Source organism: Armigeres subalbatus, chromosome 2 (assembly GCF_024139115.2).
Source record: "Armigeres subalbatus isolate Guangzhou_Male chromosome 2, GZ_Asu_2, whole genome shotgun sequence".
NCBI lineage: Eukaryota > Metazoa > Arthropoda > Insecta > Diptera > Culicidae > Armigeres > Armigeres subalbatus.
Window position 1 is genome coordinate 408,751,442 of NC_085140.1, and position 26,250 is coordinate 408,777,691.

General features: G+C 37.8%; 1 protein-coding gene across 2 annotated transcripts in view; it reads left to right on the forward strand.

The window, feature by feature from the left end:
• The window catches only part of LOC134213357 (myosin-VIIa), a 102,508-nt gene that overhangs the window by 35,779 nt on the left and 40,479 nt on the right, over positions 1–26,250 (forward strand). For both annotated transcript variants that reach the window (XM_062692348.1, XM_062692346.1), the window contains one exon: positions 20,053–20,099. In XM_062692348.1, the coding sequence (XP_062548332.1) occupies positions 20,082–20,099 (18 nt within the window). In that variant the 5' untranslated portion in view covers positions 20,053–20,081. The remainder of the gene's footprint in view (positions 1–20,052; positions 20,100–26,250) is intronic.

Sequence of the window (26,250 nt, forward strand, 5' to 3'; positions counted from 1 at the left end):
ATGAGTAAAATCCTTTCAATTTCGCTTAAAGTTAACGATTTGCTAATTATTGACCTCACCCGTAAGGTTGTTGTGCAATCCGTTAGGCAAAACAAGCAACCATGCGTTCACCATTATTTTACATGCAATTGGGTCATTTTAAACCACCATTCGGGCATTTTGCCCCAGCCCCATTTTTTAAACTTATTTTAAATGCGTTAGGAAGTCATAAAAACCTTGTTGTTTTGAATAAGAGAACATTGTAAAATGTAGCTAGTTTTGTAAATTTTGCATTGACACGTTGAAATAGTTCGATACTCTTGTTTACACTTGTAAAAACATCGAAAAAGCTTAAGGTGTGCAATGCACACTGTGCATTTTGGACCGTTCTCCCCAATATTCGGATTATATTTTATTCCATTAATCCATTAGAGCCACCTTCAACTGGTGCTTGTTGTAAATCTCATGTTCGCGGTCTGTTTCAGTGAAAAGAAAATGAGATAAATCGGGTTTTGTTCATGAACCTCTCAATCGCGAACACTTGTTCCGTCAATCAAGTATTGATACGTAGAATTTCTAGTCTAATAGAAATAGTAAAATTATTACAAAGTTTCTATCGCTAGTAAACGGAAAACTTAATGTGTCTATAATCTCATAAACAGAAGCCCTTGTAAATGATCCTACCTACATGTAGCGGCAACTATTATTTTGCTACTGAATCGAAATTCCATATCCAGCAACAATACGATGTGAACCAGACAATAAAATAGAAATGTGGATAATTAACAACATGGATTGATGACTGGCTACTGTTAATACTGCCAGTGTGAAATGACTGACTGACTGAGTGGCAGCTGTTGAGTTTCGAGCCGTTCGTCAAGATTAGCTATGACAAACTGCCATAAGAGTTCAATAACAATGGTGCGTTTATCTATTATTATGCAAATGAATCTATGTAAGCTTTTTAACGTATTCACGTGACAGTCACCGCTTTTCAGAGAATGGTACTTGTCTAGTGTGAAACTTGTACGCATTGTAATACGAAGTAATGATAAAAAAGATAAGCAAGTATATTTACACAGTTAAAAATGTTGTGTTATGTGGAGTAGCCATCTAACACAACATTGATTTGGACTTGTAATTTTCATTTTAAATCCAACTTCACCACTTGTAAAAATGAACCATATTCAATATTGTATGTTCATTTGTCAATATTCCTATTCCCAATTCATTTTTAACATATGACCATTGTATAATAAATGTAGTACAAAATACATAATAAAAATCCCATTGAACAAATCGGTTTTGATTCCACAGTAAGCAACTACGTGGTTTACTGTTTAGAGTTATCCAACAAATAGCTTGACTATCACGTACCTATCTGAGATTGCATAATCGGTGTTCATCAGCTGCCATTTAGGCGACTACGACGATGACCGTTCCAGAGCTTCTTGAGACACGAGTATGATGTCAGTACGTGTTTTGAGAACTAATGAGTCTGTTTTCATCCATCTACCATCAGAGATCGCCAGCGACTAACTATTGATGGAAACATGGCAACGATAGCTGCGCTGCCGCGTCAATGAGAAGAGGAGCAAACGCATTTTAAAATAAATTAATTCATTAGCGCAAGTTATGTAGCTGCACAACAAGCACACATGAAGAATAGCATATTAGTATGAGAGGGCGTAATGGCTCAAGCAGCCTGTCTGGTCCATGCATTTCCGTATGAGCTTTGAAGCATATACGCATAGGAAAGAGCCACATAAGTAATGATGGGAGAAATAAGTGATTAATCACGTGCAGGCGAAAGAAACCCCACGGACGTTAATACAGGCAGACGACTAAAGAAGAGCATATCCTCAGTGATATGGGGTAGCGGTATCCGGTGCAATCTTTTTCTGAGGCAGACACGCGAACGAGCTGCTGCCCCAGCAGAGCATTGTGGAGGATACGATTTGTTGGAATGATTAGCAGCCGCTTATAATAAGCGGCAGACGTCCAGCGATTCGAGGAGAGACCGGCCGGTTTGGGGCTACTTACGATCGCGTGTGGAACGCAGCAGTAATCCTGTTATCAGTCAAACGTAGTAGTTGGCACTGTATTATGTACAATGTACTTATCTGTGTTAGACGGTGTTCAATGAAGTCGCCCACACTAATGACTATTATCGTGTGGCTGCATAGCTACTTGGCTGAACAATTGTCTGTCCAATGATAAAGGTATAACGCAGAAAGATAAGTTTGCTACTCGTGGGACGATAAGATTTTTTTTTGCTAATACAGGTGATATCTTGTGCAAGGTCGTGTCAGTGACTGGAAAAGTCAAATTTTAAGAACACAAAGAACCGGCCAAAATTCGCATCGAAGGAATCTGATGGACAAGGCAGGTTCATTGCTATTGTGAGCAAGAAGTTTTTTATTTGGAACTCCTCGAAACTTCGAATGCTTCAAAATACAATTCCACCTTCCAACCTGGCTAGTGGGTATTGTTTTGCACTGTGAAAATCCGATTACGTCGAAGCATTGTAAAAGTTCTTCGTTTACATCATGTCGGTAATTTGAGCCTGAGGCGTACCCCGGCGAAAAAAGCCACACATAGATACACATAGCGGCATTGGGGTTTTGCTGGTTGGGCAGACGGCGTTTTTTTGCATTGCTTTCGCTACTTGCATTGGCTTAGCGACTAACCCTAGGCATACGATAGGCACTGTCGGCTGACTAACGATCGCTGTTTCTTCTTTTTTGTGCCTTCCTATTACACATCATCAATGTCGATGTGAACCGTTCATCGCATAATAGGTGGAAGTGTAGTTATGTTTTTCTTACTTCCTCCTCATGTGAGCGCCGTGTAACCACTAAGCGACGTACATAAATCTTCCTCTAAAGATTATATCCACATTTGTGGCATTGATCTTGAGCTGGAATAGGAGAAGCAGTTATTCACTACTGTTGAGCGATGGAGTCATCAGAGGAACAATATTAAGGACCAACAAAGAAGGGAGATCAATAACTTCAATTCTGTTATGCGTAATGATGAGAATAAACATGACAATTTTTGGGTTATTATAAAAAGGCAATAGAAAATATAAAATCCATTGCAGCTATGGGGAAAAGTGGGGCAAGAATTCATAAAAACCCAAAAAACGGGTCTCCAGTTATCTTTACTAATCCTGAGATGGCGAATTCGATTATTAATTTAGTCGAATGATAATATCCTCAACTTTCTGGGTACAGTGTTGTCCATTATGCTTGTCACACAAGATACATATTAATTCAGTTCAATTCAGGTCAAGTCCCAGTTGGAATGTAGAGCCATTGAAGAAGGCGAAAAAGAATTCTCAATCTCGCTCTATTGAATAAAATGGGGATCCCTGAGAAACATATAGTTTAACTTTCTGATGTGCGACAGTATTTTTTTTTTGATCTGCCCTAACCGGAGATTTCAATTCTTGAAAAAAAAATGTTGACGGAAAAACGATTATAACTTTTGATCGGAAACAGATATTGAGCATATTGATCCACCAAAAAAAAATCATCATCGAGAAAACTAAAACAAAAAAAGTAGATCAAAAATACTGTTTTTTTAGGTACACCCTAATCCAATTAGGTAAAATTGCTCTAAATCAGCTGCGCTGCGATACAACTTTGTAGAACATAACATGTCAGTATTCCGAGAAATAAAAAAAAATCTAATTTTTTTATATGATGGGCCACCCTATATTTTGATAGCACCATAATGATGGCCTTACTATTTCTAACAACTTTGTAGAACAATGCATCTTTAAGTAAAACGGGCGAATGAACGGGCTCCAAAGCTTATTTGCTATTTGTGCCTTTGCAGAACTTTGAAATACGATACTGCGACGTAAATAGAAGCTGCAGCCTTTCTCAGCTGTTGGCAAATCATCAATTGCTTTTTCAAAACCATGCTCGAGTTTGAAAGAGAAGCATTGAGTGTACAAGTTTTTGGAAATATTCAGACCCTGATAATCGTAATATTAAATAAAAATTTGTTAAAGTTTAGGAAAAATAACTTACTGTACAGAATCCGTAATATCTAGATTGTCTGCCAAACATTTGGCAGTGTTCAAGAGCGAAAACCTGTAAGCCCTTTGTTGATCCCTCATCTGATTCACCCACAAGTCTATACCCAATCTGGAAACTTCTTCTCGAGGAACTTGTAAATCGTATTAACGACCTCAAGTGTGATGTTTAGTGGCGGAGGTGAGCAAAGGTTTTAGATTTTGTTTGCGTCTTTACTGGTGACTAGAGGAGCATCCACACAGCTCGCGAAATTCTTTCCTTTTTTTCTCGAGATGCCATTGAACGTGCTGAGCTCAGGATTCTTCAAGGCATGCGCCATTATACCAATTATAATGTTTTGCCTTTCTCGTATACAAAGTATACGTAAAGGCTATATGTTCGCTCCAAAAACGAACTTTTTATAGGAGGCCCGGAGACCCATAGTGTTATATACCGATCGACTCAGCTCGACGAAATGGAGTGATGTCTGTGTGTGTGTATGTGTGTGTGTATGTGTGTGTGTATGTGTGTGTATGTGTGTGCGTATGTGTGTGTGTATGTGTGTGTGTGCGCAAAAAGTCTAGCTCACTTTTTGGGCACTTATCCTCAACCGATTTGCACGCAATAAATTGCATTCGACGCAGAATCCTGTCCCATTGTTTCCTATTGAAAACTGACCCGATCGGACTATGGGCTTAGAAGTTATGGCCAAAATACTTTTTTTCATAAAAAAGCACATTAAAAAGTCTAGCTCACTTTTGGGGAACTTATTCTGAACCGATTTGCTCGCAACAAGTTGCATTCGACGCAGAATCCTGTCCCATTGTTTCCTATTGAAAACTGACCCGATCGGACTATGGGCTTAGAAGTTATGGCCAAAATTCTTTTTTTCATAAAAAAGCACATTAAAAAGTCTAGCTCACTTTTTGGGCACTTATTCTCAACCGATGTGCTCGCAACAAGTTGCATTCGATGCAGAATCCTGTCTTATTGTTTCCTATTGAAAACTGACCCGATCGGATTATGGGCTTAGAAGTTATGGCCAAAATACTTTTTTTCATAAAAAATCACATTAAAAAGTCTATCTCACTTTTTGGGCAATTATTCTAAACCGATTTGCTTGCAACAAATTGCATTCGACGCAGAATTCTGTCCCATTGTTTCCTATTGAAAACTGACCCGATTGGACTATGGGCTTAGAAGTTATGGTCAAAATACTTTTTTTCATAAAAAAGCACATTAAAAAGTCTAGCTCACTTTTTGGGCAATTATTCTCAACCGATTTGCTTGCAACAAATTGCATTCGATGCAGAATCCTATCCCATTGTTTCCTATTGAAAATTGACCCGATCGGACTATGGGCTTAGAAGTATTGGCGAAAATACTTTTTGCCTTTCTCGTATACAAAATATACGTAAAGGCTATATGTTCGCTCCAAAAACAAACTTTTGATCCGAGGACCGGAGACCCATAGTGTTATATACCAATCGATTCAGCTCGACGAATTGGAGTGATGTCTGTGTGTGTGTATGTGTGTGTGCGCAAAAAGTTTAGCTCACTTTTTAAGTACTTATCCTCAACCGATTTGCTCTCAACAAGTTTCATTCGACGCAGAATCCTATCTCATTGTTTCCTATTGAAAATTGACCCGATCTAACTATGGGCTTAGAAGTTATGGCCAAAATTATTTTTTTCATAAAAAAGCACATTAAAAAGTCTAGCTCACTTTTTGGGCACTTATTCTCAACCGATGTGCTCGCAACAAGTTGCATTCGATGCAGAATCCTATCCCATTGTTTCCTATTGAAAATTGACCCGATCGGACTATGGGCTTAGAAGTTATGGCCAAAATACTTTTTTTCATAAAAAATCACATTAAAAAGTCTATCTCACTTTTTGGGCACTTATTCTCAACCGATTTGCTCGCAACAAGTTGCATTAGACGCAGAATCCTTTCCCATTGTTTCTTATTGAAAATTGACTCGATCGGACTATGGGCTTAGAAGTTATGGCCAAAATACTTTTTTCCATAAAAAAATCACATTAAAAAGTCTAGCTCACTTTTTGGGAATTTATTCTTATTCATACCAAAAGTGCGAAGAAATTACTCACTCACAAGAAACGAGAAAGGCACTATCACTGCTAGGTGGATTAATCTGGGTTTTTTTCATATAGATTTATATTTTCATATTTTCATACTTTTGTTTTCTCATATTTTTATTTCCATAGCACGTATATATAATAGTGTGAAAGTGTGGAGTTATTTTCATATTTTATACTTTCTTATTCTTATGCTTTCATGTTTTATATTCTCATAATTTTGCTTGTTTAAATGTTTATCTCTTATATTTCATATTTCAGTTATATAAAATATTTCCATATGTTCATGATTTATATTTTCATATACCCATATTGTAATATTCTGCTACTTTCATATTTTTATATTTTCTTATTTTCAAATTTATATATTTTCATTTTGTTATATATTCATATGTTTATGTTTTCATTCTTTAATATTTATTTTTATTATAAATGTTCATGTTTTTGCCTTTCTCGTATACAAAGTATACGTAAAGGCTATATGTTCGCTCCAAAAACGAACTTTTGATTGGAGTCCCGGAGACCCATAGTGTTATATACCGATCGACTCAGCTCGACGAATTGAGGTGATGTCTGTGTGTATGTGTGTGTGTATGTGTGTGTGTATGTGTGTGTGTATGTGTGTGTGTATGTGTGTGCGCAAAATAATCTCACTCATTTTTCAGGCACTTATCCTTAACCGATTTGCTCGCAACAAGTTGCATTCAACGTAGAATCTTGTCCCATTGTTTCGTATTGAAAATTGGCCCAATCGGACTATGGGCTTCGGAATTATGGCCAAAATATATTTATGTATAAGAAAAATTCTCACTCACTTTTTAGGCACTTACTATAAGCTGATTTTCTCGCAACAAGTTTCATTCGACGTAGAATCTTGCCCAATTGTTTCGTATTGAAAATTGGCCCAATCGGACTATGGGTTTCGAAGTTGTGGCCAAAATTCATTTTTGTACATAAGAACACGTACAAAATTCTCACTCATTTTTCAGGTACTTATCTTTAACGGATTTTCTCGCAACAAGTTGCATTCGACGCAGAATCTTGTCCCATTGTTTCCTATTGAAAATTGGCGGAATCGGACTATGGGATTCGGAGTTATGGCCAAAATATATTTTTTATAAGAAAAATTCTCACTCACTTTTTAGGCACTTACTCTTAGCTAATTTACTCGCAACAAGTTTCATTCGACGTAGAATATTGTCCAATTGTTTCGTATTGAAAATTGGCCCAATCGGACTATGGGTTTCGAAGCTATGGCCAAAATTATTTTTTTTACATAAGAAACACGTACAAAATTCTCACTCATGTTTCAGGCACTTAACTTTAACTGATTTTCTCGCAACAAGTTGCATTCGACGCGAAATCTTGTCCCATTATTTCGTATTGAAAATTGGCGGAATCGAACTATGGGATTCGGAATTACGGCCAAAATATATTTTTTATAAGAAAAATTCTCACTCACTTTTTAGGCACTTACTCTTAGCTGATTTACTCGCAACAAGTTTCATTCGACGTAGAATATTGTCCAATTGTTTCGTATTAAAAATTGGCTCAATCGGACTATGGGTTTCGAAGCTATGGCCAAAATTATTTTTTTACATAAGAAACACGTACAAAATTCTCACTCATGTTTCAGGCACTTAACTTTAACTGATTTTCTCGCAACAAGTTGCATTCGACGCGAAATCTTGTCCCATTATTTCGTATTGAAAATTGGCGGAATCGAACTATGGGATTCGGAATTACGGCCAAAATATATTTTTATAAGAAAAATTCTCACTCACTTTTAGGCACTTACTCTTAGCTGATTTACTCGCAACAAGTTTCATTCGACGTAGAATATTGTCCAATTGTTTCGTATTGAAAATTGGCTCAATCGGACTATGGGTTTCGAAGCTATGGCCAAAATTATTTTTTTTACATAAGAAACACGTACAAAATTCTCACTCATGTTTCAGGCACTTAACTTTAACTGATTTTCTCGCAACAAGTTGCATTCGACGCGAAATCTTGTCCCATTATTTCGTATTGAAAATTGGCGGAATCGAACTATGGGATTCGGAATTACGGCCAAAATATATTTTTATAAGAAAAATTCTCACTCACTTTTTAGGCACTTACTCTTAGCTGATTTACTCGCAACAAGTTTCATTCGACGTAGAATATTGTCCAATTGTTTCGTATTGAAAATTGGCTCAATCGGACTATGGGTTTCGAAGCTATGGCCAAAATTATTTTTTTTACATAAGAAACACGTACAAAATTCTCACTCATGTTTCAGGCACTTAACTTTAACTGATTTTCTCGCAACAAGTTGCATTCGACGCGAAATCTTGTCCCATTATTTCGTATTGAAAATTGGCGGAATCGAACTATGGGATTCGGAATTACGGCAAAAATATATGTTTTATAAGAATAATTCTCACTCACTTTTTAGGCACTTACTCTTAGCTGATTTACTCGCAACAAGTTTCATTCGACGTAGAATATTGTCCAATTGTTTCGTATTGAAAATTGGCTCAATCGGACTATGGGTTTCGAAGTTATGGCCAAAATTATTTTTGCCTTTCTCGTATACAAAGTATACGTAAAGGCTATATGTTCGCTCCAAAAACGAACTTTTGATTGGAGTCCCGGAGACCCATAGTGTTATATACCGATCGACTCAGCTCGACGAATTGAGGTGATGTCTGAGTGTATGTGTGTGCGTATGTGTGTGTGTATGTGTGTGTGTATGTGTGTGTGTATGTGTGTGTGTATGTGTGTGTATGTGTGTGTATGTGTGTGTGTGTATGTGAGTGCGCAAAATAATCTCACTCATTTTTCAGGCACTTATCCTTAACCGATTTTCTCGCAACAGGTTTCATTCGACGTAGAATCTTGCCCAATTGTTTCGTATTGAAAATTGGCCCAATCGGACTATGGGTTTCGAAGTTGTGGCCAAAATTCATTTTTGTACATAAGAACACGTACAAAATTCTCACTCATTTTTCAGGTACTTATCTTTAACGGATTTTCTCGCAACAAGTTGCATTCGACGCAGAATCTTGTCCCATTGTTTCCTATTGAAAATTGGCGGAATCGAACTATGGGATTCGGAGTTATGGCCAAAATATATTTTTATAAGAAAAATTCTCACTCACTTTTTAGGCACTTACTCTAAGCTGATTTTCTCGCAACAAGTTTCATTCGACGTAGAATCTTGCCCAATTGTTTCGTATTGAAAATTGGCCCAATCGGACTATGGGTTTCGAAGTTGTGGCCAAAATTCATTTTTGTACATAAGAACACGTACAAAATTCTCACTCATTTTTCAGGTACTTATCTTTAACGGATTTTCTCGCAACAAGTTGCATTCGACGCGAAATCTTGTCCCATTATTTCGTATTGAAAATTGGCGGAATCGAACTATGGGATTCGGAATTATGGCCAAAATATATTTTTTATAAGAAAAATTCTCACTCACTTTTTAGGCACTTACTCTTAGCTGATTTACTCGCAACAAGTTTCATTCGACGTAGAATATTGTCCAATTGTTTCGTATTGAAAATTGGCCCAATCGGAGTATGGGTTTCGAAGCTATGGCCAAAATTATTTTTTTTACATAAGAAACACGTACAAAATTCTCACTCATGTTTCAGGCACTTAACTTTAACTGATTTTCTCGCAACAAGTTGCATTCGACGCGAAATCTTGTCTCATTATTTCGTATTGAAAATTGGCGGAATCGAACTATGGGATTCGGAATTATGGCCAAAATATATTTTTTATAAGAAAAATTCTCACTCACTTTTTAGGCACTTACTCTTAGCTGATTTACTCGCAACAAGTTTCATTCGACGTAGAATATTGTCCAATTGTTTCGTATTGAAAATTGGCTCAATCGGACTATGGGTTTTGAAGTTACGGCCAAAAATTTTTTTTTTTCATGAGAAACACGTACAAAATTCTCACTCATTTATCAGGCACTTATCTTTAACGGATTTTCTCGCAACAAGTTGCATTCGACGCGGAATCTTGTCCCATTGTTTCGTATTGAAAATTGGCGGAATCGGACTATGGAGTTATGGCCAAAATACATTTTTCAAAATCTCACTCATTTTAGTCACATATGTACCCTCAGCCGATTTGCTCGCAAGAAGTTGCATTCGATGCAGAATCCGTTCCCATTGTTTTCTGTTGAAAATTGGCCGGATCGGACTATAGGCTCCAAGTTATGGTCAAAATACTTTTTTTTCACCAAAAGTGCGTAGATATTACTCACTCGAAAGAAACGAGAAAGGCACCATCACCGCTAGGTGGATTAATCTGGGTTTTTTTTTTTTATTTTGAGGTTCTCGGTATTCAAAGATTTCACAAGAAAATTATCGCCAGCAGTTGATCTTTAATGATTTTTTATGATCCTTGACAGCAAATTTTCTACAGTAAAATGAGAACAAAATATATAATCAATCTTGAAGATTGATATTTAAAAATAAATTATGATTTCAATTGGATGTTAACACATTTTGCAGAAATGTTACCAGACCAGTAGGAGATAATTTAAATCAAATATTTGTAACGGCCTAATTTTAAAGACAAAAAGCTGCACACAATATTACCACAGGAAAATACAGCAGATACAATTCGTAAACACACTTTTATCACTATTACAAACACGTTAGTTTACCAAACTGCTAGAGATTGGGTAAGGGTTCTTTGACCGAAACCCATTCGGTCGAAAGCCATTTGGCCGAATGCCACTAGGCCGAAAGTTGTTTGGCCAAATATACCATTAGGCCGAAAGTCATTTGGCCGAAAGGGTCGTTTGGCCGAAAGGGTCATTTGGCCGAAAAGATCATTTGGTCGAAAGGGTCGTTTGGCCGAAAAGGTTGTTTGGCCGAAAGGGTCGTTTGGCCGAAAGGGTTGTTTGGCCGAAAGGGTCATTTGGTCGAAAATGTCGTTTTGCCGAAAGGGTCGTTAGGCCGAAGGGTCATTTGGCCGAAAGGGTCGTTTGGCCGAATAGGTCGTTTGGCCGGATGGGTCATTTGGCCGAAAGGGTCATTTGGCCGAAAGGGTCGTTTGGATGAATGGGTCATTTGGCCGAATAAGTCATTCAGCCGAATAGGTCATTTGGCCGAATAGGTCATTTAGCAGAATAGTTTATTGAAAAGTGAGAAATGAGAAGAGGAATGAGAAGAGAGCAGGGAATCAATTTTTTTGGAATGCGCCTGCGAAACAAGCGACAAAAGAGAACCAACGACAAAGCTTTGTTTTTGTCGGAGATAATAATGACAAAGATCCGAAAAATTTTGTCAGCAACAAAAAAGAAGACAATCTTGTTGCTAACATTTCATTCCGTTATTTTGCACTATTTCTCGAGCAAATTTCGGTTTAATGCTATCATAATTTCTGCTTTTATGGAAATATTCGAGAATCGAACAATGATTACAAAATAAGCAGCGTATTTTCGGAAATATCAGGGCAAGCAAGGCAAATGATTCTTGTCATATTGTGTTCAATTTCTGATAAAGGTTTGTCGCTAGGTGCGTTTGTCAGTAACAAACTCTGTTGATGACAAAGAGTATATTGTTAGGCGTTGCTCGAATATTGATTCCCTGGAAGAGAGACGTCTCACTACCCACTTCGCACTTTTCACAGTGAGAAATGAGGAAACAGAAGTGTGACAGCTCACTTCTCACTCCTCATTTCTCACTTCTCGCTATCAAAAGTGAGGAGCGCGAAGTGAGTAGTGAGACATCTCACCCTTTCGGCAAAACGACCTTTTCGGCAAAATGACCCTTTTGGCCAAACAACCCTTTCGGCCCCAATAATCCTTTCGACCAAATGAGCCTTTCCGCCAAATGACCCTTTCGGCTAAATGACACTTTCGGCCAAACGACCCTTTCGACCAAATGGTATATTCGGCCAAATAACGCTTTCGGCCCAATGACCCTTTCGGCCAAACGACCCTTTCGGCCAAATGGCTTTCGGCTAAATGGGTTTCGGCCAAATGGCCCTTCCCCAATTTATAGGAAACGAAAAAATATTGAACCGACTTTTTTAGAAACTAAGTTTTTATCACTTATACCCCTTTGCGTTTGACCCCTCAATTCCAATAAAAAGTTATTGATAAAGTTTTGATTTATTTTTTATTCTTATAATTTGTATTGTACATTTGTACATTTGTATTGTACAAGGCGATCAGTAAATTAAAGACTTTTGATTATGTCAACCCCAATCAGTCCAGTGTGCGAAGGGCTGTGGGACAAAAGAACAAAAGGACAAAACGTCGAATGAACAAATTTTAAAAATCTTCAATGTGATTGAGGCAAATTGTTGAAAAATATTCTGCTGAACTAGAATCTAGAATCTAAGAAGCTCAGTAGGTCAGTAGAATACTGAGAAACTCAGTAGCTTCGTTGCAAGAAGCTTGAAAGCCTCTTTTCATGAGGCTCCTTCCGGAGCAGCTCTTAAGTCTCCTTTTAAGAGGCTCGGAAGCCTCCTTTCAAGAGGATCGGAAGCCTTCTTTCAAAAGGCTCGGAAGCTCTCTTTCAACAGGCTCGGAAGCCTCCTTTCAAGAGGCTCGGAAGTCATCTTTCAAGAGGCTCGGAAGCCTCCTTTCAAGAGGCTCGGAAGCCTTCTTTCAAGAGGCTCGGAAGCCTCCTTTCAAGAGGCTCGGAAGCCTCCTTTCAAGAGGCTCGGAAGCCTCCTTTCAAGAGGCCTGGAAGCCTCCTTTCAGGAGGCCTGGAAGCCTCCTTTCAAGAGGCCCGGAAGCCTCCTTTCAAGAGGCCTCAGAAGCCTCCTTTCAAGAGGCTCGGAAGCCTCCTTTCAAGAGGCTCAGGAAGCCTCCTTTCAAGAAGCTCAGAAGCCTCCTTTCAAGAGGCTCAGGAAGCCTCCTTTCAAGAGGCTCTGGAAGCCTCCTGTCAAGAGGCTCAGGAAGCCTCCTTTCAAGAGGCTCTGGAAGCCTCCTTTCAAGAGGCTCGAAGCCTCCTTTCAAGAGGCCTGGAAGCCTCCTTTCAAGAGGCTCGGAAGCCTCCTTTCAAGAGGCTCGGACGCCTCCTTTCAAGAGGCCCGGAAGCCTCCTTTCAAGAGGCTCAGAGCCTCATTTCAAGAGGCATGGAAGCCTCCTTTAAGAGGCTCGGAAGCCTCCTTTCAAGAGGCTCGGAAGCCTCCTTCAAGAGGCCCGGAAGCCTCCTTTCAAGAGGCCTGGAAGCCTCCTTTCAAGAGGCTCAGAAGCCTCCTTTCAAGAGGCCTGGAAGCCTCCTTTCAAGAGGCTGGAAGCCTCCTTCCAAGAGGCCTGGAAGCCTCCTTCCAGGGGGCTCGGAAGCCTCCTCCAAGAGGCTCGGAAGCCTCCTTCCAAGAGGCTCGGAAGCCTCCTTCCAAGAGGCTCGGAAGCCTCCTTTCAAGAGGCTCGGAAGCCTCCTTCCAAGAGGCTCGGAAGCCTCCTTTCAAGAGGCTCGGAAGCCTCCTTTCAAAAGGCTGGGAAGCCTCCTTGCAAGAGGCTGGGAAGCCTCCTTGCAAGAGGCTGGGAAGCCTCCTTTCAAGAGGCTGGGAAGCCTCCTTTCAAGAGGCTGCTCGGAAGCCTCTTTGCAATAGGCTTGGAAGCCTCCTTTCAAGAGGCTCGGAAGCCTCCTTTCAAAAGGCTCAGAAGCCTCCTTTCAAGTGGCTCGGAAGCCTCCTTTCAAGAGGCTCGGAAGCCTCCTTTCAAGAGGCTCGGAAGCCTCCTTTCAAGAGGCTCGGAAGCCTCCTCTCAAGAGGCTCGGAGGCTCGGAATTCTTTCAATAGGCTTGAGGCTCGGAAGCCTCCAAAAGAACTAAAAGTCTTGTGGGAGCTTGATGTATAAACATAAATTTGAATTTGAAAATTCCACCGAATAACGAAATTACAGACAACTTTTTGAAGACCCCGTTGGTTTTCAGGTCCGTTTCTAATACATCTTATAACTTAAGCTTATTTTCATTTACAGCGAAATTAAACAGGGGGTACCACAATATAAGCATAAGTTCGAAGGGATACCTATCAAGAAAAGGTTGAGAACCGCTGTTCTATAGTCAATTAAGTACATTGTCATTGATTGAGTAACTACTATCAAATTTAATTCCACCCTTTGAATGTTTCTTCAAGAATACGTATTTAGACCTCATTAGTAAGACCATCTTCAGATTATTTTGCTGTCACAAATTTTCTTTTATTTCTATAAATGAGATGGTAATTCTTATGGGATTTATTCAATTACATCCACCAATCCATGCTACACAAAACCATCTAAAACGCTTACGGAAGTTTTTGGATGCATAAAAAAAAATTGATTGGCGGATTGTGAAAACGGTCGAATTTGGTCAAAGACCACGGAATTGCCTTTAGAATGGCCAATATTCCCGGAATAAAATCTGGATGTCATGTTCTTCTTGTTTTGTAAAATGCTTGATTCCCGTATTGGTGACTTGGTGTAGTTTGTGATTGTTTAGTCAGTTTTTAGGCCTAGGAGGTTTCCCCAAGAGCCTCGGATCTGATTCCAGAGTGGACAATATCCTCAGAAGCATGATTCATTAATATAAAAATTTATAAAATATAAATAACTAGCTGACCGGGCGAACATTGTCTCGAAAAAAATTGATCAATTATTTTCTGATACAATTTTATGCGTCCACAATTTATCTAGAAAACAAATCGGTTCTTCAGAATGATTCATTTTTGTTTTTACACCTTTTTTTCGACATGGTGATCAAAATTGTGAAATTCCATGCAAATTGTACGAAAAATCATTTCATCGAAAAGATGGGTTTTTGATTTTCAAAGCATTCCAATTTCATAATAACATTTTTCCTCTTAAAAAGAAGAAGAAAGCGAATATAAATTGAGAAAATGGTAAATGCATCATGAAACTATCATGATTATCCTTAAACAATTGAAAAATGCTCCTTAAAAAATCTGATCTACAAAATGATCGATTTTTCGTAGAAACGAAAAAAATGTACCGTAAACAATTGAAAATGCTCCTTAGAAAAACAAAGATGCAAATCTTTATTATTTATTATTTAACTATTCATTATTTGTTATTTAACTAATGATAATTGCGCAGTATATTGATATAAGAATTATTGTGAAATAGTTGAAAAAGTACCTTGAAATTGGCTGTCATAAAGTAGAATCTTATGCACCATTGTATCGCCCCTGGAGTATGAAGCTGATTGTTTTGCTTGGTAACCCTATTCAACAGAAAAATGCTCACTAAAAAGAAGAAATACTCCTTAAACCAATAAAAATGCTCCTTAACCTGAGAAAATGCTCCTTAAACTAAAAACAGTGCTCCGTAAAAAAATGAAATGCTCCATAAACTTATACAAAATGTAATCTTAGCCTACAAGCAATTCAAAGCATTGTTAAAGAAATTGTGCACCAGACTGCACACAGACAAACAGACGTCCCATACAACTGCACATCGCATAAACATGCTTGACGATACGAATTTCATTAAAATCACATTGCATATAATGCTAATAGGTTTATTCATCAATTTCCCTGCATAACCACAAAAGATATCTTAGTTACAAGATAAATATTGTCGCTTCGGTTCCCTTTGTTCTGCTGTCCGAAACATGTTGGGTACCGAACTGTCAAATCGTATGTATTTTTCCTTCATTGACATTTAGCATCCTATCCTCGCCAGCAAAAGATGTTCCGGACAGCCACGACAGCGACAATTTGTATCTTGTAACTAAAATATCTCTTATAACCACCCACGGCTTGAGGAACTCGAAATTGTCGAAATCTGCGCTTACAAAAATAAACCTAAAGAAGCGTGGCGGTGAATGCTTTGACACCCTACATGTTTCGGACAGCAGAACAAAGGGAACCGAAGCGACAATATTTATCTTGTAACTAAGATATCTTTTGGGGTTATGCAGGGAAATTGATGAATAAACCTATTAGCATTATATGCAATGTGATTTTAATGAAATTCTTATCGTCAAGCATGTTTATGCGATGTTTTTTTTACGGAGCACTGTTTTTAGTTTAAGGAGCATTTTCTCAGGTTAAGGAGCATTTTTTATTGGTTTAAGGAGTATTTCTTCTTTTTAGGGAGCATTTTCCTTAGTTTTCGGAGCATTTTTCTGTTGAATAGGGTTACCAAGCAAAACAATCAGCTTCATACTCCAGGGGCTATACAATGGTGCACTGCGCAATTATCATTAATTAAATAGCAAATCTTTGTTTTTCTAAGGAGCATTTTCAATTGTTTATGGTACTTTTTTTTTTTGTTTTTACGGTACATTTTTCAAATGTTTACGGAGCATTTTATATATTTCAAGGTAATTTGATCAATAATTTAAGGAAAAATGATCAGTTTTTTTAAGGAGCATTTTTCAATTGTTTAAGGATAATTTCATCTGTTTTAATGGACAATTTTTGGGATGCCATATAAATTAGCAAAAATTCTGCTGTCTATTCTTGAGTGATGTGCGGTCGTACAAATGCCAACTTTGTTTTATATGTATAAAATATATAGAAGAAAAAGATTTATGATTTACTAGTTGACCCAGCAGACGTTGTCCTGCGGTAGTAGGCGAAAATTTGCGTTGTAAACTACCCTGCAGAATTTTCATACGGATCGTACTTTTAGTTCTGCACGATTTACTCATCTTAATTCGATATTTTCGCATAAGTAAATATCATATAAACCCGTCGGAAACTAAAACGAACGTATCGGTTGGAGGAATGAAGAAAATCCATTCAGCCGTTTTCGAGTTATGCGGATACGAACACAGACCATTATTCATTTATATATAGGGGAACGGTTCGCCACTTTATCTCATAGCTCCTATTTCCATCCCATCAAAAACAAAGCAATTGGTTTGCTTATTATTTTTGTGATTTTTTCAGCAGTGAGCACGCATGTTGACAAAAAGAAGCGACGAATTTGGTGCCGTATTTCTTTGTTTAGCGATGAGATGAATATATGTACAGTGAGATGGAGATCGGAACAGTTCCCCTATATATAGATAGATAGATAGATAGATAGATAGATAGATAAATAACAAAAATATATTTCATCCTATAATACACTGTGTAAAATTACCATTAATCTACTTTTAATCTCGGTGACGGACGGTGGTCTTTACTTCTCTTATATTCTTTAACACCAATAAATGCAGGGATAAAATAATGCATAAAATAGGGAATGTGACAAAATAGGAAAAATCATTTTTTTAAATGAAAACGGTGTGAAATGTGAACGGTGCCAAACCACAGAGGGTGAAAGTTATTTCAAGAAAATGATTGTTGTTTGCGGTATTATCTACAAAAATAAAAGGAAAGATTAAAATTTACATTTTTTTGGGTTGGCAAATTTGGGTAAAAGTGTGACGAAATCGGGACGTGATAAAACCGGGTCGAAAACGTGATAAAATCGGAGGTAGACAAAATCGCGGAGTGAAAAAATCGGGTCGACACTGTATTGCATTTGTAAATTAATTGACTATTCCTTCAATCGTCATACAAAGAACAAAGGATATTCATAGTTTTTTAGTATTGCAATGATCCGAAATATTGCCAAATTTACAGGTTTTGTACGACTTCCAGCCACTGTGCATTGAAATGTCTATCCATTTTTCTGTCGCTGTAGCTAATGAAGATGAACAAAAAAGCTGTCGACTAACCATCCATATAAACTGACGAAACGGTGATGGTGGATTGTTGTTGTCTACCGACTATAAAGTGTTATGACGGTGGTACCAACAACTTCTATTTTCAATTGGGGCCAGTGTGACGGCAGCACAGTAAAGGCGAAAAGCATCACGATTGCATCATTTTTTTCCGAAGGAAATGAGTGTTTCAATTTCAATTAAACGAAGTTTTTGTCCCATCAATGTAGGGGGCCATTTGGATGATGGGGTAATTCGTTTGATTGATTTCTTTTTTGAATTATTGGATTTCCCAGGAAAGATATAACTTTTATATGTTGAATTTTTAAGACATTCCAGAGGACACTGAAGAAAATCCTTACTAAACTATAACAAAATCTTCATGGTACAAATTTACGGTACGAAATTAAGAATCTGGAGTATGGAAACGCCCGGTCTCGACCAATGATGAGCGAACAATGTCTGTTAAAAGTTCGTTCAATAGGCATACCATCACCAATTCTTCCGGCCGGGCGGCCGGTTCGTCGCTTATTAATCGTACACGCAATCTATACTTTCTTTTGATCCCGACTTGACTCACAACCACCTGCAGCCAATTCGCCCCATTCTGTGGAAACTGCTTGTCATATGACGAGGGGGCATCAACACTAATACAAGGCAATGTAAATGACATGCGACTTATGGTAAAAATGGTGCTCCCGTACACGAGTTCGCAGAGCAAGTTGGAAAGACGCATGACGCGAGGAAATAAAGGTGAGCTTTGTATCGAGTGGTGATGTTGAGCAAAAGATGAGTACCCAACCCATACATATTTTCGTTTATCCATCCATACGTACATGGACCAAACGTAATAAATTCCCTGTCCATCATACGTAGCGGTACTCTTGGTAAATATCATTTCACATGTTATGTTTTTACTTTGGTTTTCTGCGGGAGCTTTGCGGTGGGTTTTTCACTCTTCTGCCTTCCTACTGTCTATCCAGCATCCGCGCATTATCACAACTCGGTCATCTGGTGATTTTTGCATGTTTACGTTCCGTGATTTTGCTTGCATGTTCCTTTACGAAATTGCAACATAAAATCATTCGGAGTTTGCTATTAAAATTGGATCATTATAGAAGAATAATAAGGAATTATATACTTATAAGATCCTGTTATTCGAGAAACTGACTAAGTGACATCTTTGGCAAAAAAAACTTATATAAAAACATTGTGAGTAGTAAAATGTGCTTAACATTATCCGTTTTCAATAATAAAAGGTTTTTATTGGTTTAGCTTTGTCAGTATATAGTGCTGTATTAACCACAATTAGTTTTTTTTATTGTACGTCGTCTTTTAATTAATTAAGATGAACCACAGAAAGACGGTGGGTATTTACGATAGGAGCATATTCAGATAACCGATATGATAATATTCTTTTGAACTATCTTAAATATTGTATAAAAACTCTTCTTTTAGCTTACTGACGACTGATAAGTAAATTATGCTCCATAGATTATATGATTAACCTCGAACAACTTGTACATCATACAGTGGATAATATTTTATCAACAAATTTACCACACATCAATGCATTCCATGATCATCGTTATTGCCATTTGTTCTCATTTCATTGGCACCGGAGATGACTTCACACGATATTTTTATTTCGATTCCATAAGCTGCAGACCAACATCATCACCAAGGCATCTTTATTACTTATACTGGTGTCTTCTTCGGTGGGAATATTCATCCACACTCAAGCTATTTTTCTTCATTTTAAACCAGGCATGTGGCCCGAGCTACTCCACATACTTTTTCAGCCCGATTGAAAGGCCTATTAAACGGTCTTCGAAACAGGTTACTGTTGTTGTTTTGAGATCTATATGAAAGAAGGTACAATAAGTATTATTATCAACGACGACGTCGGCGACAATAAGACCGGTGGTAAGCAGCAGGGCGGGAACACGACAGAATGGAGCTATTATTAAGTCCGCTCCGACACGTCGTCGTGGATTAATATAGGATCTATTGCTGTAATGATCGCTGAGATTGTGCCACCCACCCACCTCCGATCTAGTTGTTTGCTTTCGTTTATTTGCCTTGGTTTCCACTTCCCTTTTCGTCGTGTGAAACCAAACAATAATAATAGGTAACTGACAACTTTCCCTTTGTCTCGATGATTGAAGTTTTATTTCAGATTATGTTTTCAGGTTTTCCCTGTTTGGGGAGGGGATATTTCCAATGACGTTTTTTTGCGTTAAGAATTTTGTTTCTTTTTATAGTGTGTTGTTTTTGTCAAAATTATACTAACTCTGCCTAATTTTCATTTTTATTTTCAGATCAAAACTAAAGTCAATGTGGCGCGAAGATGGTAATCGTTACACGGGTAAGTGAATTACATAGTTGTATAATAAACACAATATTCTAAGCGATTCCAGCTGATTAATGTATTTGAATAATAACTACTGTGGTAATAACGGACCCAGAGGGTATCATTGATCGTAACTGACACTCCCTCGAGCTGGTAATATCTATTGTGAGATCGCTACATTCAGTAACGGGACGAAATACGCCTAATCGTGAAGGTTAAAGTGAAAAGAAACAAATTCATCGCAACATGATACAAATGCGTAAAAAAATGGAGAAGTAACTCCCACAGACAAGCTACGATAACATACGTTGTCCTCGCTTATTTCCGTTGGAGCCTACGGTTTTTTCGTAAAGGAGTAGATGGTAAAATGAGCACTAGACCCCCCCCCCCCCCCAGGATTTTGCCTTTGGGTAAGAAAATCATTCTCTGAAAATTTTAGTCTGATCGGTTATTGCATAAGCTGGCGCAATTGATTTGAAGTTAATATGGGGGTTTCAGCCGAAATATATAGGAAAATGCACCTCTGTTACTATTTCGTACATGAAATTGGATGGAAAAGCCCGATTAGGCCCAGATGTACAGGAAATGAAGTTAACATGCCAATGAACAATTCGACATAAAATACTACTATGATTAACCGATTCAATACGGATGGGTCATATATTACCCAAGACGAAAATCAGCTGTCAAAAATCAGTTTTAAGAGATAGAGTCTTGCTTTCTTAAAAAAAATGTTCAAAATTACCTGTTCAATCCAGGGAAAATATTGCCCAGGTCAGGACTAGGATGATCTAGAGCATCCAAACTATCCTTGAGTTCTAATTTTGATGGTCTAAGGAATCAACACCATTTTTCACCACATTCTGGTGAAATAATTGAAATTGAAATGCTTTATGATAATATCCCGCGCCTGTCCTGCGGTATAACAGATCTGTTACAATATCTACGATACTCCAAACAGTTCTTGAGCCCAGATCTTATTATTCAAATCGGTCAACAAAAAGATCTACGATGTCCCCACTATTTTTATGAGTTGGAACAGCTCCACGGTTACTAATTACACCATTACAGGCACACCACAGAATTCGTTTGACATCTACGAGACTCCAAACTATCCTTGAGTACAGATCCCAATATTCAAATCGATCAACATGCAGATCTTCGATGTCCCCACTAGTTTTATGAGTTGGAATAGCTCCAGGAGGACTTCGTAACACCATTACAGACACACCACAGAATTCGTTCGACATCTATGACACTCCAAACTATCCTTCCCGGGCAGAAGCCGTGAACAGCATAACAAAACATGATATGGACTTGATTGATATAAGAGATAAAAGAACAGGCAACAATATCAAAAATTAGCACCGAAATATCATTTAAATATCAAAATATGCTATGGATAAGAACAAACCAATAGCACTTGATATTGATCACTTCTTACAAATAACATAACATGATTTCCTTATGATATTTTAGTGTAAAATATTGATATTTTCGCCTGATCTTTTATCTCTTATATCAATCATGTCCATATCTCATTTTGCTATCTTATCAAAATTTGATATTATTGAGCTATTTTCCTCTGCTCGGGTTTAGTACAGATCTTAATATTCAAATCGATCAACATGCAGATCTTCGATGTCCCCACTAGTTTTATGAGTTAGAATAGCTGCAGGATACCTCGTAACACCATTACAGGCACACCGCAGAATTCGTTCAACATCTACGACACTCCAAACTCTTCTTGAGATCAGATCTTAATATTCAAATCGAACAACATGAAGATCTTCGATGTCTCAACTATTTTTATGAGTTGAAATAGCTCCAGGAGGACTTCGTAACACCATTACAGACACACCACAGAATTCGTTCGACATCTATGACACTCCAAACTATCCTTGAGTACAGATCTTAATATTCAAATCGATCAACATGCAGATCTTCGATGTTCCCACTAGTTTTTGAGTTGGAATAGCTGCAGGATACCTCGTAACACCATTATAGGCACACCGCAGAATTCGTTCAACATCTACGACACTCCAAACTCTTCTTGAAATCAGATCTTAATATTCAAATCGAACAACATGAAGATCTTCGATGTCTCAACTATTTTTATGAGTTGTAATAGCTCCACGGGCTTTAGTTACACTATTATAGACACGCCACAGAGTTCGTGCGACATCTTCTTCTTCTTCTTCTTCTTCTTATTGGCATTACATCCCCACACTGGGATAGAGCCGCCTCGCAGCTTAGTGTTCATTAAGCACTTCCACAGTTATTAACTGCGAGGTTTCTAAGCCAGGTTACCATTTTTGCATTCGTATATCATGAGGCTAACAACGATGATACTTTTATGCCCAGGGAAGTCGAGACAATTTCCAATCCGAAAATTACCTAGACCGGCACCGGGAATCGAACCCAGCCACCCTCAGCATGGTCTTGCTTTGTAGCCGCGCGTCTTACCTGTCGTGCGACATCTACGACACTCTAAACTGTCTTTGAGCTCAGATCCCAATATTCAAATCGATCAACACGAAGATCTTTGAGGTCCCGACTATTTCTATAAGTGGAAATAGCTCCACGGGACTTTGATACATCATTATAGACACATTACAGAACTCGTTGAACATCTACGACACTCCAAACTGTCCATGAGTACAGATCTCAATACTCAAATCGATCAACATGAAGATCTACGTCATCCCATCTATTTTTATGAGTTGGAATAGCTCAACGGGACTTCGTTACACCATTTTAGACACATTATAGAATTCGTTGAACATGTATGACAATCCAAATTGTCCATGAGTTCAATTCTTTATATTCAAATCGATCAACAAGAAGATGTACGGTGGTCTAGCATGAATTTACCGCCAAAAAATTGTATGGTTAAGGACATCTAGGGAAGATCGATATAGTACGTCATGCGGAACAATTATCATTTTCAACACCCCTCTCCTCTTCGCCACTTCTTGTAATGAACCTCTAGTTTTTTTTAATTTTTCGTCACGCTGTCCAGACGGGGGGTCACAGTAAGGATGTGACGCACTTTGTGAATAACCACCTTACACAAATTTCATCAATAATGAGAGCATTTCTCGAAAAAAAAAAACAATGACCTGTTACCTGTTAGCCTACTAAATATTTTTTCGATGAAGAAGATTATTATTGGGAAACTTAACTTTTGATTCCTTTTGGTACACTGCTTTCAAAAAGTTTACTACTAGTGTGCTGCATGTTTGCAGCAGTGCACCAGAGCATAACGTGTCGATTCGAAAGTTTTACTGAAGCGCCTTCTGTTGACGATCTCGCAGAATCACATCAAATGGTTGCAGAGGAACTGAGAGAGAGATTTGTTTTAGCAACATGTTTTAGCTATTACATTTAATTCATTTTGGGATAAGAATGGAAAAAAGCGTTTGAAATGAAATTTTGTGATATTATTCATACGTAAATTACTTTACTCTTACATATAAATGTTAGTCTTAGTAACATCCACTTCTGCGCAATACTGAAACCAATTATTATATTGTCGATTGAATGTGTTGCGAGCTTTATTCAGTTCTTGGTACGCAATCCTCATTTATTGGTTAGACTGTCATCTCATGATACCCCTTGGTGGTTTCAATACGTATAGAAATGGTAAACATATCGTTTAAAATATATAATATGTACAATAAGTATGAAGCAAGTAAGTATGAGAGTATACCAACGCCTTTAGGGTGCAACTTACTCTAATACTGGTCGATTATGGAATAGCAATAATTCACATGTATAGCCTAGCCGGTCATCAAGAGACGCCAAACACTATTGACGATAAAAGGAACGAAACCGAACCGAAACCGAAATTGTGGATGCGATGCTTGTGATCACAATAACAAGTTTTTTTTTTTTCGTACATACGTATTGTGTATGTAATGATGTCCATTTGAGGAATTCCAACTAACAAGATTTTTATATAATGGTGTAATGATGTTCCATGATGGTTCTCCAACTAACAAACAAGCTTCAAAATCTATGGTCTTTTAGACCTCCAATATCTGAACTCACGCATGGCGCCGTAAATATTCCGAGAATGTTATGATTTGTATATACTGGTATGTTGATGTCCCATTGAGTTTCTAAAATTGAAACACACGCTCAGAATCCTATGATTCACTATGTTGGCCTTGTAGACCTCCAATATCTGAACTCAAAAATCGTTTGGAGTACCGTAGATATTCTGAGAATGTTTCAATTTTCATATACTGGTGTAATCATGTCTCATGGGGTTTTTACAACCAACACATAAGCTGAGTTGCCTTTGAATTACTCTGTTGGTCTTGTAGACCCCCTAGATCTGAATTTAAGAATTATTTGGAGTACCGTAGATACTCTGAGAATATTGTATTTTGTATATACTGGTGTAATGATGTTCCATGGGGCTTGTACAACTAACACACAAGCTCGGAAATCAATGAATCACTCTGTTGATCTTGAAGACCTCTAATATCAGAACTCAAGAACGATTTGGATTACCCCAGGAACTCTGGGAATGCTGTGATTTGCATATTCTGGTGTAATGATGTACCAAGGGGTTGCTCCAACTAACGTACAAGCTCAGGACCCTATGAATCACTCTGTTGGTGTTGTAGAACTTCAATATCTGAACTCAAGAATGGTTTGGAGTACCGTAGCTATTCTGGGAATGTGGGTGTTTTTATATGTTGACATAATCACGTCCCATTGGGTTTTAACAACTAACACACAAGCTCAGGGACCTATCAATCACTCTGATGGTCTTGTAGACCTCCAAGCTGAACTCAAGAATTGTTTGGAGTACCGTAGATATTCTGGGAATGTTGTATTTTGTATATACTGCTGTAATAATGTTCCATGGAGCTCCTCCAACTAACACACAAGCTCAGTACCTATGAATTGCTCTGTTGATCTTGTAGACCTCCAAGATCTGAACTCAAGAATAGTTTGAAATACTGTTTATGTTTTGGTAACACTGCGATTTGATAAAAAATAGTTTAATTATGTCTCAAGTAGCATTGCCAACTTCAAATTAAGATTGAGGCCCCGTAAAATGCTTTGTTGTTTATGTAGATCATCAAGATCTGAACTCAAGGAAGGTTTGGAAGCCCTAGAAGATCTCAAAAAAAAAATTTACCCCATATTTCTACTTTTTCATGGTTTGCATACGTTTTTGAAGCAGAATGTCCAAAATTTATATTGAAATACAACGAAAAAAAAAATCCGTATTGAATCGGTTAAATAAACTTTAAATTAGTTTATAGATGATTTATTTGGAGTTTGGTTGAGCACTTTGAAATTCATTAATTGCCATTATTAGTAGACAAGAAATAAGCACAAACACAACAAATACAATATGATGATATACTGTGATGTTAACCTAAAATTTCCTATACAATAACCATTAGTTCAATTGTGCCATAGATAAAAACCTGACGTGATATTAATCCGGTGTTTAAATTAACAATTCACATAATATAACGGATACCGTAAGTTAGATGAAATAGAAATAGAAATGACAGGACAATGTGGGAAAATCCTGACCTCATGACAATCAATGGTTCAGCAGAACCACAGTTGAGGATAAACCTGTAAGAATTGAGTCCCAGAGGAAGGTCCCAAACGGACCGAAACGTTGGGCAAGATTAAATAACAGTGTTTTGATTTTGTCAAGACTGAAAAGCCATCTCCGTATAACGATGCAAACCAAAAAAGTACGATTTACCCCTGCAACATCTTTGTGATAGTTGGTCGGGGTTCAGCCAAACCGCACAAAGCGGCGTTTTGACAGACTTGTAATGTTTTGTTCACAAAACGAAAACGGAAAGTATTTAATGTCAATTCATGCGCACATTTGTTGTAGGATATCCTCAGTTTTGGCGTTGAACGATGTCCAATTTGATTTGTGATTAACTGAATCTGTTACAAGAAAAATTTGGAAAAAAATTGGAAATTTTTCATTGGCGCTTGGTGTGATTTGGCAGAACCCCGACCAGTTGTCCTATTTGCCGCTATAGTTTGAACCAATATTATGATGAATTTATTAAGAACTAAAGCTTACGAAAAAATGGTTGGAAATTAGTCGAGTCAAGTACGAGATACTGAAGACGACCTTACTGTTGAGGTCGAAATACGTATCGGTCAA